Source organism: Megalobrama amblycephala, linkage group LG6 (assembly GCF_018812025.1).
Source record: "Megalobrama amblycephala isolate DHTTF-2021 linkage group LG6, ASM1881202v1, whole genome shotgun sequence".
Taxonomy (NCBI): domain Eukaryota; kingdom Metazoa; phylum Chordata; class Actinopteri; order Cypriniformes; family Xenocyprididae; genus Megalobrama; species Megalobrama amblycephala.
The window spans coordinates 24723514-24739822 of NC_063049.1; the positions used below are offsets into that span (position 1 = coordinate 24723514).

The 16309-nt window shown below is 38.6% G+C and overlaps 1 protein-coding gene across 5 annotated transcripts in view; it reads right to left on the bottom strand.

Moving 5' to 3' along the window:
• sema5ba (sema domain, seven thrombospondin repeats (type 1 and type 1-like), transmembrane domain (TM) and short cytoplasmic domain, (semaphorin) 5Ba) overlaps nt 1-16309 on the bottom strand; it is a 167265-nt gene that overhangs the window by 59553 nt on the left and 91403 nt on the right. For all 5 annotated transcript variants that reach the window (XR_007185294.1, XM_048193535.1, XM_048193537.1 and 2 more), the window contains 2 exons: nt 2320-2382; nt 26-124 (listed from right to left, as the gene is read on the bottom strand). Coding sequence is in view for 4 of the 5 variants with exons in the window: in XM_048193535.1 (XP_048049492.1) it covers nt 26-124; nt 2320-2382 (162 nt within the window). In the remaining variant the exon portion in view is untranslated. The remainder of the gene's footprint in view (nt 1-25; nt 125-2319; nt 2383-16309) is intronic.

Consider the following 16309-nt stretch of genomic DNA (forward strand, 5'->3'; position numbering starts at 1 on the left):
CATCATTTAACTGATTGATGCTTACCTCTCTGGTGATACAAAGGGGCTGGAAGGCATTGGTACCGCAGGTGATCACCTCTGTCTTGTTGACAAGCAACACACGGATGTAGTTTTGACACTCCACCTGCAGGGGGACAATACATTTGACAGTATTATAATAGCAGTGGCATATTCAAATTACTAAAATATGTAATTAAAAATGTATGAAAATAGCAATATGAAAAAAGAAAAACATCTGTAATTTTTGTAACAATGTAAGTGTCTTTACTGCCACTTTTGATCAATTTAATGTGTCCTTTCTGAATAAAAACTTAAAGGGTTAGTTCACCCAAAAATAACTCATAATTTACTCACCCTCAAGCCATCCTAGGCGTATATGACTTTCTTCTTTCAGCCAAACACAACTGGATTTATATTAAAAAATATCCTGGCTCTTCCAAGCTTTATAATGGGAATGAATGGTATCCTAGATTTTAAAGCCCAAAAGAGCATTTTTGTAAGAAAATACTCAATTGAAAATATTGTAACAGCCATATGCAAGTCGAGTTCTGGCAGAAAAGTGACCTCTGACCCAACGTATGACATAGGATTTAGGAATAGAGTAAGTGGTCACTCTTCCGCTGGAACTAGACTCGCGAACGGCCGTTACCGGACGCCAGTGATTATAGTTTATTAAGTTATAAATATGGATATTTTTCTTACAAAAATGTGCCACTTCGCTTCAGACGGCCTTTATTAATCCCCTGGAGCCATATGGATTACTTTTATGATGGATGGATTTGCTTTTTTGGGCTTCAAAATCTAGGGTCTTGATGGGCAAACATAAGCAAAAGCTCAACCTAGCTTGAATAACGCACAAGAAAAAACCTCTTACGGAAGCTCAAAAGTGCTGCGTAACACACGAGAATGAACCTCATTTGTTACGCAACATGGTTAAGCTTCCGGAAGAGGTTTGTTCTTGTGCGTTATTCAGGTTTGGTTGAGCTTCTGCTTATGTTCGCTGATCAATGTTTACATGCGAGTAAAAGCCTAAATTAAATCTTTTTATCATAACTAGCGATCGATTATCTTCAGAAAATATGGACTAAACCACTCGATTCAAGTGAATTAGATTTCAGATCTCTTTATGACGTTTTTGAAGCGTCAAAGTGATTGCAAAGGCAGTCTATGGAAGGAAATCTGACTTATGAGTCTTATGAGTGTGGAACAAAAAGAGGGTGAGTAATTAATGACAGAATTTTCATTCTGGGGTGAACTAACCCTTTAATATAACTCTGTGTTTGGTTGAAAGAAGAAAGTCATATACACCTAGTATGGCTTGAGGGCGAGTAAATTATAGGATCATTTTCATTTTTGGGTGAACTAACCCTTTAATCTTCCTATCTTATTGACGCCAAACTTGTAATGTAAACTGAAAAATGCAGTTCACAAAGAGGGAATTTTTTGCAGGATTCTTGCTCAATCCTATAGGACTGCTTCAGTATTATTATAGAAATTATCATTTATTTATAATGTTATGACAAAGGATGCTAATATGCTATTCCGAACATACCCATTATTTCCGGTGAGAGCACTTATGCTTCACCAAGGAATGTGATTACTTCAGCTTTCATTTGTACTACAATCCATAAATAATCCCATCTAACACTGGATCAGCGAGTCACAGCATCAACCTTCTTGTGCAGTTGACTGTAAAAGTGACAGCATTTCAAACAGGATGGGAAGTGATAAGCACCCTAACGTCACTGAGGCATAAAGCCACGTAGCTTAAATTAACAGCTGAGGGACTGTGGTTTCTGCTGTCTGTTTGAGATGAGAACTCCCACCATGTTGGTTTTTGCAGTTTATCCCTTACTGAATATGTGAGTAGCAGATCAGACTTTGCAGAAGATGTGTATCATTCTGGGAAATTACAGAATTACGGCAAACTCCATATTCCAAAAAGGCTAGGCCATTTTCATTCAGCATGCTCAAACTCTTGAAATAAACTAGTTTCAGTGTTGATGGTGAGAACCGGTTCTTTACAGTCATTCAAAAGAGCTCAGCTTTTTCTTGCAATGCTTTAATAATTGCAAAAACACTTTTTCCTGCAACGTTTTAATCTGCCAGCGGATTTTTCACTTTGCCTTTCCCATTCAGCGAACGATAAGCTCAAAAAAAGAAAATACTGACCTTTGGGCTTAAAAATACTGAATAAGTAAGCTGAACATATTGCCCTCCCACAAACCTCAACAATACCCGACCTCTCTGGCCAATGGGCTGTCAGCATTTTGTAAGAAATGTGCCTATTCAACAGAGAACCTGGGGGTTTAAAGTTACCTCCGTCTTCCCTTTGCTTTGACAGGACCTCCTGGTGTCTTCGTCTGGGCCCCATTCCGTTGCCTAGGAAACCAAAATAAACCCCAAAAAAGTGACTTGCTGTGATTCGCAGTTGCCCAGCAGCTGTTTGCAATAAAGCAGGAGCCAGGTTACGCAACTGTTGATGATAATATTGCATTTAGCCAGATGCATCAAAAGACATTAACCTTATTGTGGTGTTTATTGTGTAAACAGAATGATAAGTGGGCCAGCGGCTTAAAAGGGTGAGGTAACTAGACAGTTGGAAGACCAGATGCAATTTGCATGTAAATACCATGCCTACTCTCATTCAAGCACAGAGACCTCGTCGTCTTCTCCCTTTTTTTCACCAGCACAAGCCACTCCATTTTCCTCTGCCCAATTATGCCCCCTTGGAGCTGCATGTCCAGCCAACAATAATAGAGACAGCACTTAAAAACTGCAATCCTGCTGTCTTACGGTGGGCATGTGCACAATAACAAACACATACTATTACAAATTACTTGGTTATAAGCACAAAGCCACCACCTTCATCTCTCCGCTTTAGATCCCATGGGTTTCAGATCTTGACTGAAACTCTAAATATAGTCCATTTGTTTGAATGGCTCACTAAGGGTATGAGAGGGTTAGCAGGAAACACTAACTATGAGAAACCCTTCAATGCAGAAAAGCAGATAAATGCTGTGGCTCAAGTGAACCCTGACTGATAGGACTGAATCATAATAGCTTGATTGTAACAATCACATGTTTCTGATGACGTGCGGAATTCAGATGGAGGGCAGGAAGTGAAAAGGAGAATGGACGAGATGGAGAAAGTCCTTAAAGTCCCTGTAAAGTCATTTTAAAGTATGTGTTCTGAGTTTGTCACACCGCAGAAAAATGTGTTATTAACCACCCAGCCAAATTTGAATGATTAAAAAAATCTGAAAGTAAATGAAATAAGTCATCAAAGTCTCGAAAAAATAGGCAGCGCTCTCTGCTCTCAAACGCTGGGGGCGTGTCCGCTGTCGGCGCTGAAACCACACCCACTCGCGAGAGCTGCAGTCTCATCAACTGACTTGTCTAATGAGTCAAATGTACTGATGATGCATATAAAAAGTATCACGTTAGAGGGTTGCACATTTTAGTAGAGTTATTGTGGACTACCTACTTTTTATAACATAAGCACACACGGCAACATACACTCATTGGCGGGCACGTACTGCCGACTGTTGTCGAGTCGACAGATGACGGTGCCGCGAGACGGGAGAGACTCTGTCCGGCTCCATATCATATCATCGATTGAACGATCACTTTAGAATCCTTCATATAATCGTTTTAGGAAATTTAAATAAGGAGACCGAGCTGTATTGTATATAACCACTATGTATATGCATTTGCGTAACGAAGGCATTAGTAGCTAAATGTGCAAAGGGCTGTATAACTGTAATGACACTCGAGATTGAGTGAGTGAGCCGCTGTAGCATTAGGGGTGGCGCCACGCTCGGTGCGTCATCGACAGTTATATAGTGTTAGGGGCGGGGCTATGCTCGGGGGACCAAGTGCGTCATCAGACCCCCGTTTTAATCCTGAACAGAGACTTGGTGAAAAACTGTTTAACGCTCTAACTTTACATTTAAGCATTACACAATTCACAGTCTATGTAATGTGTTTCAGCAATACATTTGTAACATTTAGAAAGTGTTTAGAAAGAATTCTCAGAATTGACTTTACAGGGACTTTAAAGGGTTAGTTCACCCAAAAATGAAAATTCTGTCATTTATTACTCACCCTCATGCCGTTCCACACCCGTAAGACCTTCGTTAATCTTCAGAACGCAAATTAAGATATTTTTGTTGAAATCCGATGGCTCCGTGAGGCCTGCATAGGGAGCAATGACATTTCCTCTCTCAAGATCTATAAAGGTACTAAAAACATATTTAAATCAGTTCATGTGAGTACATTGGTTCAATATTAATATTATAAAGAGACAAAAAATTTTTGGGAGCGCCAAAAAAAACAAAATAACGACTTATATAGTGATGGCCGATTTCAAAACACTGCTTCAGGAAGCTTCGGAGCACAGATGAATCAGCGTGTCGAATCAGCGGTTCGGAGCGGCAAAGTCACGTGATTCCAGCAGTCAGGCGGATTGACACGCGATCTGAATCATGATTCGATACACTGATTCACTGTGCTCCGATGCTTCCTGAAGAAGTCTTTTGAAATTGGCCATCACTAAATAAGTCGTTATTTTGTTTTTTTGGTGCACCAAAAATATTCTCGCTTTATAATATTAATATTGAACCACTGTACTCACATGAACAAATTTAAATATGTTTTTAGTCCCTTTATGGATCTTGAGAGAGGAAGTGTCATTGCTCCCTATGGAGGCCTCACTGAGCCATCGGATTTCAACAAAAATATCTTAATTTGTGTTTCTTACGGGTGTGGAACGGCATGAGGGTGAGTAATTAATGACATTATTTTCATTTTTGGGTGAACTAACCCTTTAATGTACTGGTTTAGACACTATTACAAGAAAGGTATAAACAGAAAATCATATCATATGTTGGACGTGATCTTTACTTTATAAAGAGGAGCGATTTTGTCAACGAAACTGTAAGTGACTTCTGTAGAAAAGCAGATAAAGCTGATGGTAATTGGTTTAGTGTATTAATAGTGTATTAATTAATGACATTTCTTGATGCACCATATCTGAGTATACAGTATGTGAATGAGATTTGAGAACTATGGCAGAGGCAAAGATTTAGTTTGTCATTTTAGGATGCCAGCAGCATCCAACCATTTCCATTGACTTACAAAATATAGAAAAAAAAAAATCAGTTTTTTCCTCCAAATCCAAAGAAAGTCATAAGGGCTTAAAAACTGCAGTACATGAGGGTGAGTAAATAGTGTTAGAATTTCCACATTTGGGTAAACTAACCATTTAATACTGAGAAAATTCCTGAATTGTCAATGGTTAGATATATACATTTAGCTACCTCCTTGCCGGTCAAAGAAGTTAACAACACCAAATCTCTCAGGTACGACACAATGCCGAACAGATCTGGTGCTCTTTCGTTTGTGTTTGCATTCATGTGTGTTTCAGGACTGAGGCATGTTTGTGATGGATGCCTAAGCGGTGAGTCATCGTTCAGGTCATTAACATCTTGTCTGTGAGCCCCTGTTTTCTGGAAGAATCCGTCAGCTTAACCCTGACCTTAGCCACGGCAGTCCCTCTCTTCACACCACACTGGAACAATGCCAGCCCTCCACTGCTATTCCCAAAGACCGTTCTGAAGAGGCAGGCTGTGAAAAGCACACTGTATGCCATGTTTGGCGAAGGCTTGAATGTGAAACTGGAAACCTTGCCACCGTTGGGGGGGCCAGTATCCACCAGGCAGTGGCGGATGGTGTTCGGAGAGCTTTTCACTGGTGGGAGGTTCAAACTTTTGAATGATAAATTACCTTTGACAAGCGTTATGCCAAAGAAGATGAGGTAATATATAGATTAAAAGCATGCAGAGGTAATGACGTAATTGTTTGTTCATTAAGCCAGAGATTTCCAACCTTTTTTGTCTTATATCCCCCATAACCGCATCAGTACGGCTCAAGTACCCTGTCATCAACACCAACCGGAAATGTGGTATTTTTCTTATACTGGATTTTATTTAAAAAACAATAAATAAATGAAATAAAAAATAATTGTTATATGTGATATTATTATTAACAACATTTTATTTGGTTCATTTCAACCTTAAAATAAATGAATAAATAAATAAATAAATAGGCTACAGTTATTCACTTTTAAACTAAAAAAAAAAAATAAAAATAAAAATCACAAAGTAGCTTCCTCTCAAACTGGAGCAGTCTGAGTAAAATAGAGGCATATGCTAAGAAAGATAAATGACAGTTTTACATCTCTATGATGCTTGAATAACAAACAATGCACTATAAAGTAGTCCAAAATGCACTTTTTTCATTTGGAATAGCTGTAAAACTCCCTAAAGGGTATAAAAGATGTTGAAATCACAGATGAGCATCCGTTTCGCCTACAAAGCTGTCAAAGAGAAAATCACAGTGAGGTATGTGTGCTTAGACAGTGCAGTCTAATGTGGCTCTGCAATTGGATATCACTGGTCTAATGAGGCCACCGCACTGTGTATGTGCACTAGCTCAGAATTCGCACTCGGCTCTACTATTTGTGGCATAATTACTCAAACTTCATCTGTTCTAATAACGGTGGCAGCACCAAGTGCCCTGCCCCTGGCATCCTCATGAAATACTATCATGAATTTTTCATGGAGGGATAAAATAGTTAGGATTTATTTATACATAAATTAGTGAGGCACAGAAACAACGCTAGGCTAGAAAATGCATTCCATTCACTTTAAGTATTGCAGAAATGCTAATACAAGTACAGGATAGGGCAGGATGGTGGAGAATTACCAAGTTTGCAGGCTGTGTGCTTCCGTTGATAAGGCTATTGTCTCTGTGGCACATTACAAGTGTTATAAATGAAGAACATATCATAAGACACAGCACCTGTCCTCAGGCCACCTTTACTTCAAGCACTTGTTACTTATCATTATGAAGACACATTTTCCTTTAGTCGATTTAAAATTAATCTTTCCATAATATGGTGAGAAATTATTTAAAAAATATTCCTCAAATACATCTCACTTAATCATACAAGGTCATTAAAACTGCATGTATAATAAAAACAGAAGATTTTTTTGTTAATGAATTATATAATATGAATAATATGAATAATTTACACAGCACAAGGGATCATTATGAACAAGTTGAAGCACATTTTAAAGCAAAAGGCTCAAACTGAACACAAACTTTCCTGGCTTTTATATTACAGGCCCCTGAACACTGCTAACACTTTTTGATATAATTTTTGATTTCATGTTTTTTCCCCCTTTTTTGAATGTAATACTTGCCATCCGTTTTCCTACAATAGTTTGGCTAAAGCACCTTCTTATGCAACTGCTAAATGTAAAAAAGGGACAAATTAACCATTAAAACAAAGCCTGAAAGTTGCTTTTGTATGTCATAACATAAATGTACAAAATGTTAATTTTTTAAAACATTTCAATCAGCAAAAAAAGTAATTATTGTATTTTCATCTTAAAAATTTAGGATAAAAATTAAGATACATTTACTTGAGAAGTTTATTTGAAAACTTGTCTTCAAGAAATCTCTTTAAACTGGCATCAATGGCAAATTAAGTCTTATTATTCACAATTTTGGTTCTGAGGTAAAAAAAAAAAAAAAAACTAAAGATGTTTACATATTTTACCAGAAAACAAAAATACTGAATATTAATACTTGCAGTGCAGGACTTGAGTTTGCATGCACATTCCCTTCCCTCCAAAACTTCATTGGTTTGGGAGGAAAATGTCATTTGCATACTCATTAGGAGGCCCCTGATTAAAGTGTGATGGCTCCGCCCCCATCTTGCTGGCTGGAGGTGCGAGGCCATCCGTCTCATTGGCGGATCTTCAAGGTCTGTGTGCTTCAATAGGCAATCCGAGGCACCGCCCTGTTTTGTCCTTTAACAGAGTGCCCTATTCAAGCAGCCCCATCCACATTTACCACCGCCCTCAAAGATGTGACATGACTCTCAATACCTTCGTCTCATTGTCTAAGAACGCTGAACCTTACACAAGAGGGCGCATATCCGCACTCTACCATCTCCTCCTACCCTCACGGCATTGGATGTACCACAGCCGTCTCTCTCTCTCACTTCACATTCCAGCACACCCTTTTCTCCCAACACCATATTCACCATCAGAAAAACAGAGCCAGTGTAGCATGGGGGTGAACACCCCACTCTGTAGGCCTGAATAAGGGTAGTGCATGAGTTTTTTCTAGAGGAGTGTGTGTGCCCAGGACATGCAAATAAGGAGCCCTTTGAAGGTTCACAGCTGTGCCGTCTGAACACATTTACTTTAGGTTAGAAAAACAGGATGAGAAATGAAACAACAGGTCAGTGTCTAATGCATAACTCTAACAATGTGGTTGCACTACAACACCGGGATAAAAGCATCATCGCATGCACAGTAAAGGCGTATATGTGGATGTGAGTGATGGCTTTCATTTAAGAAGGCCATTTTGAGTGAACCCAAATGCCTCAGCGAGTTACGAAACGCCCAACAAAAAGAGAAATGACGTGACCAACTGAGGCACTACCGCACCACAGAGCTTCTTTGATACAGGTTTGAGTGCCCTTTTAAGCATAAATCTGAATATATTTGATTAGATTTTTTTTTTTTTTTTTTAAAAGGGGGAAAATATATTCATTATATTTTCTGATAAAAACTTCTCACAATTTTGCTTTTTTTCATCTGGTTTCAAATGCATCTTTTTACTGGAAAACCAAACGAAAAGTTCTCAATAAGAAAACTATTTTACAGACACAAAGTGTTAATTTTTACAATATTTTTTTGTTTTTTTTATAGTATTTGACAAAATATCCTTAAAATGTAATAAAAAAATAATTATTAATATAACGTAATAATAATGTAAAAACAATACTCTTAATTTAATAAGAATGTACTTTTCTACTTCTGCTTTTTTTTTTAGATAATTAGTTACATCAATTTTTTTGAGTTCTGATGTTCCCGATTTTAAGTAAGCAGAACTGTCAAGTTTTGAGTTTGTAGTACTAATGAATGATAATTGCTCCTAACTTGAAGTACTGAGTTTGCTAACTCATACACTTTGATAGCAATTAATATAAAATATTTAGTTATCTTTTTTTCATTTTGAGTTCTTGCAAATGAGTTATTTGCTTCACTGTAAACCAGAAAATTCAGATAATGCCAACTTGCCAACCTGCTAATTTGCTAACATGTTAACAATAGCATGGTATAACACTTACTGAATGAGTACAGCAACTTTAAACATGTAACTTACCCTCAAACCAAGCAGCATGCACCAATTGTCACCATGATGGAAACTCTCCAAAAACCCACATTAACAGAAACTCTTCTAAATTAGCAAAACAAAACATTAATCACTACTAAATCTCCTTTACCATTAATCTTGCACAAAAAAACATTATGTAACACTTCATTTTAGCCTTTACTCTCCCTTTCGAGTGGGAAAAGCATGCTAGGAAACATAAATCCCAGCCCAGTATCAGTTAAACTTAAGTTCATCTAAATTAAAATAAATGAGTACATACAACTCAAAACAATGAAACAGTTCTGTTTACTTGAAATATGTCAGTGCTGTGAACTCAAGAGAAAAAGAAAGTTGTAAATACTCATAACAGTTAATTTAACTGAACTAATTTGTTCAATTTAAGTTTGTCCAACTCAAACCAATTAAGTATTTTGAGCATTAGGGTTTACAGTGCGGCATTTCGCCTCATCTTTGTTATCACAGACCAATTTAAAAAATCTTTTGTTAACGAACATTTTTGTCAGTCATTTTGTATCAAGATTAACAATGGGTACAAACGCCTGCTGTAAGTCAAGTGAAATCTTTTTTCTTTTTTTTCTTTAAAAAGGCATTTCCCACTGGGTTTCATTGCTGTAGTCTCCTTCCAGTGTCTATATGTCACAAATTAGCCCACCAGTGACAAAGACTGCATAAATAATTAAATCTGGGCAAATTGCAGAGGGAAATTAATCATGAGTGGGTAGGATGAAATCAGCCCACATTCATCAAACTCTGAGGTCAGAGAGTTGAAATTTGCACCTAGGGCGACCGCTGAGTGATCATATCAAAAAGAAGACGCTTAGCATTGCTTTTCTTCATTTTGATCTCCAGTCTGGAGCATCCTTTTCCTAAGGCCCCAGTCATCCCACGAGAGCCGAAATATGAAATATGTAGCACGCCGCAGAGCTGCCGCCGTGATCCTGCGAGCCTCTGTCAGATCATTAGAATAAATGAGAGCAGCAGCCACCATTGTGCTCATGAATTTCCATCTGTTGAGCCGGATGCTGTTTCATAATCACCACAGAGTATTTGTGAACACTGAACATATTTCTAACCAAAACAAAACCAGACCAGAATCTAAACAGCTCTTGTTTTCAGCTGCTATTTGTTCACGTCGGGAACTTCCTGTTTTATTGGTTACAGCTGAGGAGGGCAGTCACCTCTTGACCACAGGGGTCTCTGTCCAAAACAGCTGTAACAATGTCTACTGAATGCATTCACACAGAGCGCTCTCACGGCATTGTCTGTTGACAGGGAGCAGAGACCTCTGTCTCGTCAATGCAGAGGGTGGCGGCTCGGATGTTTGCATTTTGGATACAGACTGACCAGTGTACCTTCCAGTGCAAATGTGTCTGAATTCTGTGTATAGAGTGAAGTATTACTGACCTATGAGGATGGGAAGAGAGACCACAGATGGGAAAGATGGGGAGAATTTGTGATCAGTCATACTTTCATGTGTTACAAGGGATCATTCATCCAGAAGTGATTATTCTGTCATCACTTACTCACCCTCATTTTGTTCCAGACCTGTGTGACTTTCCTCATCACGTGGAATACAAAGAATGCTTTAACTGTTTTTGGCCACACACTGAAAGTCAATGGGGTCCAATGTTGTTTTGGACCATACTGATTTTCATTCGTGTTCCACAGAAGATTAAATTTTTTAATCTTTCAGGACTATTCCTTTAATACTTTTAATGATTTTTTAATATATAATTTGAGGTCAATTGGCCTCTTCTTTAAAGGATTAGTTCACTTTAAAATGAAAATTACCTCATGATTTACTCACTCTCAAGCCATTCTAGGTGTATTTGACTTTCTTCTTTCTGACGAATACAATCGGAGTAATATTAAAAATCACCCTGATGCTCCAAAGCTTAATAATGGCAGTGCACGGAAACCACAGTTTGAAAAAAAGTGCATCCATCCATCATAAACGTACTCCACACGGCTCCAGGGGGTTAATAAAGGTCTTCTGAAACGAAGCGATGCGTCTGTGTATGAAAAATATCCATATTTAACACGTTATAAAGTAAAATAACTAGCTTCCATCAGACTGCCTTCCATATTCAATTTACGAAAAATGCTTGTTATGCTTGTTTTGTAAGTTGAATATGTAGGACGTAGCGTAAGTGTTTTGAACTGCAAGAGGTGTTACACTTTCTTCGTAAGTTGAATACAGAAGGTGGAAGTCAGGTGGAAGTCTGGCGGAAGCTAGTTATTTTACTTTATAACATGTTAAATATGGATATTTTTCTTAGACAAACGCATTGCTTTGCTTCAGAAGGCCTTTGAAGTACGTGTGGAGTACGTTTATGATGGATGGATGCACTTTTTTGAGCTTCAAACAGGTGGTTTCCGTGCACTGCCATTATAAAGCTTGGGAGCATCAGGGTGATTATTAATATAACTCCGACTGTATTTGTCTGAAAGAAGAAAGTCATATACACCTACTGTAGGATGGCTTGAGGGTGAGTAAATCATGGGGTAATTTTCATTTTAAAGTGAACTAATCAATTAAGAGAAAAGTATCTAACTGGGTTCCTGATGGTGATTTGGGCTCTGAAATGGGTCAGGACCTTCAAAAGATTGCCCATTTTTTACACAGCCTCTGCAGGTCTTGATAGCCACATGAAAACATTATGTATAATGTCAGGGTAAACTGCGATAGAAAAAAAATCAGGCATGACCCTGTTTCAAGGAAATTCTCAAGGTGGTTCATTGTAGAGCCACACAATGAAAAGTTAATCTTAAATGTTCTTATCTTGGCCATACAAAAATCTCTGAAATGGCACCAGAAAGAAGGCTGTGACAGCCGTATTAATCTCTCAGTTTATGTTTACCTGTATTGCTTTTCATGTATTTATTCTATGACAAGCACTGATTTATTACCAAAATTCCTCATACATTTTCAGAGGCTAAATGAAAGAAGCCCAGTTTATGCAAAAGAAGCCATGTCTATGCAAAAGTTACACACCAAAATTCTTGACCAATAATAGTAATAATGATACTTTACTTTGTAATAAAGACTAATAATAAATCTGTGTGTAAAACTACTGTTCAAAAGTTTTGATGTTTAAAAATATAATTTATTCCTGTTATGGCAATGCTGAATTTTCAACAGCCATTACTCCAGTCTTTAGTGTCACATGATCCCTCAGAACTCATTCTAACATATTGATTTGGTGCTCAAGAAATATTTATTTTTATCAATGCTAAAAACTATTGTGCTGCTTAATTTTTTTGTTGTTGTTGTTGTTGAAACCGTGATACATATATTTTCAGGATTCTTTAATAAAAAGTTCAAAAGAACATTTATTAGAAACAGTAAAAGACACATTTCAATTGTTACAAAATATACTGTCACTTTTGGTCAATTCAATGCATTCTTGCTGAATAAAAGTATAAATGTCTTTCAAAAAACTAACTGACCCCAAACTTATGAACAGTAGTAGCCTATATAATTAGCCTCTAATACACAACAGATGACAACCTAGAAAAAGTAGCTGCTAGCCATCCTAATACAATTGTGTCAGGTATAAAAAACAAAAATGACAATACATCAAGCACTTCCCAACACTTGAGTCCATGCATGAACTTGGACCACAAATCTATGAAGCAAATCAGACTGAGCAGTGGCTGGAATCCTCTGTGGCATTAAATTCTTATCCTTTCCATTCCTTCAGTGTACTCTATGTACTTGCATGACACAAAAACAAAGATCAACAAAGACAGAGAAGGGAGTTGTGAGACCGATTCCATTGAGAAATGGAGGCAGGATGCAATTATGAGTGTGTGGTTGCATGCAAGTGAGTGGAGTGGATAAATAGTAGGGATGATGGAGACTTGAAATAGACAGAGACAGATTCCTCAAACTAACTTACTCCTGCAAGACCCATCTGTTTACATTCCGGACCTGTCAAACCCAAGGGCTCTCTCATTCATGGCTCCTTAGCAAAATGAACACTCCTTTCCCATAGCTCTTCATCCACATACATAACATCACATCATTACCCAGTGACCCTGAGGTCACGCTTCTAGTCGTGTTCCATCTCTAGAAGTTCTGGGCCTCTGATGTGTCAGATCTAAGCTTCTCAACATTCTGAGACCCTTGGGTATATCATACCCTATCATTCAGAAGTTTAGACACACCAGTTTGGTCTTTATTTTTACTACTTTCCACACGTTAGAGAAAAAGTAAAGTCATCAAAAATATGAAATTACACTAATGTAAATATAGGAACGATGCATTGATTAATTTTAACAAATCAAAACTCTTTTATATTTATTATATAAGCTTTCCCTTAGCATACTCTGGACATACCCTCAAACTTTATAAGGGTGCCATCTGCTTTATAAAAAAAAAAAGAAAAAGTGCCACATTTTTCAATAAAATAAAATAAAATAATTTATTACAATAATTCATAGTATGTAGGCACAATTTATATTTGTCTACAAAACATTTCAAGCATGTAAGCATAGGCCTTCAGATCAAATATCATTAGAAACTCATTCAAGTGTGTATAAATCTGATAGCGAAGATCCTGGAAAAATCATACCCTAATACATCCGTCCGACTACGTCTGTGTTTTTGAGAATGGAGAAATTATTCCAGTTCATTTCGCAAAAAGCATTTAGATGATGGCTGAACTTTTGTTTTTCGGAACAGCATGGTGCACGATCATCTATTTCCACATTAGAAACAGCCATAATGTAAATTAATAGCCATGAGCACATAAAAAGAATACTATAGGCTCTGAGAATGAACTGTCATTATCTTTTTGTCCTGAGCAATTGCATTAGTCAGATATGACAGATTTAATAATGTCTATGGAGGCTCTGACTGACTATATGCTGCAGCCACAGTTCTGAGAGACTAAGTTCATCTCACATTGTAAAATGATCTGTGCAAATTTTTCATTTGCACAAATGCGTACCAAAGGGATGGGATCAACAGTCGAGAAGAAAAGAGAAGATGACAGAAGCTGTGTTCTTTTCTATTTCTCATGTAATAGAACCTACTTACAGAGTCTCAAGGAGGTACAGAAAGAACGCAGTGTGTGGGTGGGACCCAATCACAGTACCTTGGGCTCCCCCATTGTGCCGACATAGTGACGCCAACATCATCAGATGTTCCTGATCCCATGAGACGGCTGGTCCCCCGTGAGGCGGAAGCAGTGGAATCCTGCTGCTTTCGTGCATCCGTTTAGATCTCGGGAAAGAGCAGCAGCAACACAGGGTGCACAGACACCATGGACTGATCTTGTCAAAAACACTTTCTTGGGATAGACAAGTTTGGGATCCCGGGAAAAATAAGCCTAATGCTTTGATGATGATGGTGGTAGTAATAAAAACATGGTGCAGATAAATGCTTTTCATTTATCAATCGTGACTATGCACCCTGGGTAGTTTCATAATGCAGTTGTTGAAAATAATAATAAAAAAAGAACTTCACCAGAGACCCAGGTAAATCAAATCGCTGGTGTTCAAAGTGACAAGTCAAAAAGTTTGGTTTTAGATTTTAAATTTCAGAACTGAAATGGAGATATGGGAATTATGGAAAGAGTTTTCCTTAACTATCTATAAATATACCGATCAGGCATAACATTATGTCCACCTTCCTAATATTGTGCTGGTCCCCGTTTTGCTGCCAAAATGACTGGATTGAGATCTGGGGAATTCAGAGGCCAAGTCAACACCTCAAATTCGTTGTTGTTGCTCATCAAACCATTCCTGAACCATTTTTGCTTTGTGGCACGGCACATTATCCTGCTGAAAGAGGCCACAGCCACCAGGGAATACCGTGTCCATGAAAGGGTGTACATGGTCTGGAACAACGCTTAGGTAGGTGCTACGTGTCAAAGTAACATCCACATGGATGGCAGGACCCAAGGTTTCCCAGCAGAACATTGCCCAAAGCATCACACTGCCTCCGGCTTGCCTTCTTCCCATAGTGCATCCTGGTGCCATGTGTTCCCCAGGTAAGTGACGCGCACACACCCGGCCATCCATGTGATGTAAAAGAAAATGTGATTCATCAGTCCAGGCCACCTTCCTCCATTGCTCTGTGTTCCAGTTCTGATGCTTACGTGTCCACTGTTGGCGCTTTTGGTGGTGGACAGGGGTCAGCATGGACACCCTGACTGGTCTGCGGCTATGTAGCCCCATACGCAACAAACTGCGATGCACTGTGTATTCTGACACTTTTCTGTCGGACCACACGGGCCAGCCTTCGCTCCCCACGTGCAGCAATGAGCCTTGGCCGCCCATGACCCTGTCGCTGGTTCACCACTCTTCCTTCCTTGGACCACTTTTGATAGATACTGACCACTGCAGACCAGGAACACCCCACAAGAGCTGCAGTTTTGGAGATGCAGATTTTTTCAAACAACCAGTTCTTTATTTACCCTTGCGTTGCAAATGAACATGGTCCAAAATGTGTGTGGTACTTCAAGATTGAGGCAGGGTGGAATTATGAGGTTTTATCGACAGTTTAGCAGAGTGTGTCCAATTTTTCACTGGCAGTGTATGTTTCTCTGGGCCATGGCAAATTTCCCTTATTCATAGTTTCACGGAAATGAGGACAGCAGGTGCGTACCCACGGGTCAGCGCAGTGAATAACTCAAAGGGTAAGAATCAGCTCTTTTCACCCCATCCCAGCCTGGGTAAAGTTGAAAAGGCTCGTCTGAGCTGCTGCTCTCCTCTGCCAACGGCAGCATGTTTGGCACCAAGACGTACATTTCTGAGATGAGCTGGCTTTCTGTCAGCCCCATTACACTCCTGGCAGAAAGATGCAGGATATCTCTAATGGTGTAGGGGAGAAGGACAAAAGGAGGCAGAGAGAGGTGGCACACAGGTAGAAGTGTGGACAAAAACACAGAAAGCAGGATGAAAAGATGAAGAATGTGTGAATGTGATGGGAATGAATGAATGAGACATCAGGGTGCTCAGTGACAATGGCTTACTCTAAGAATAAAATGAAAGCGTATAATAGAATCTCTAGCTGCAAGATATGATATATAGGTGCTGAAAT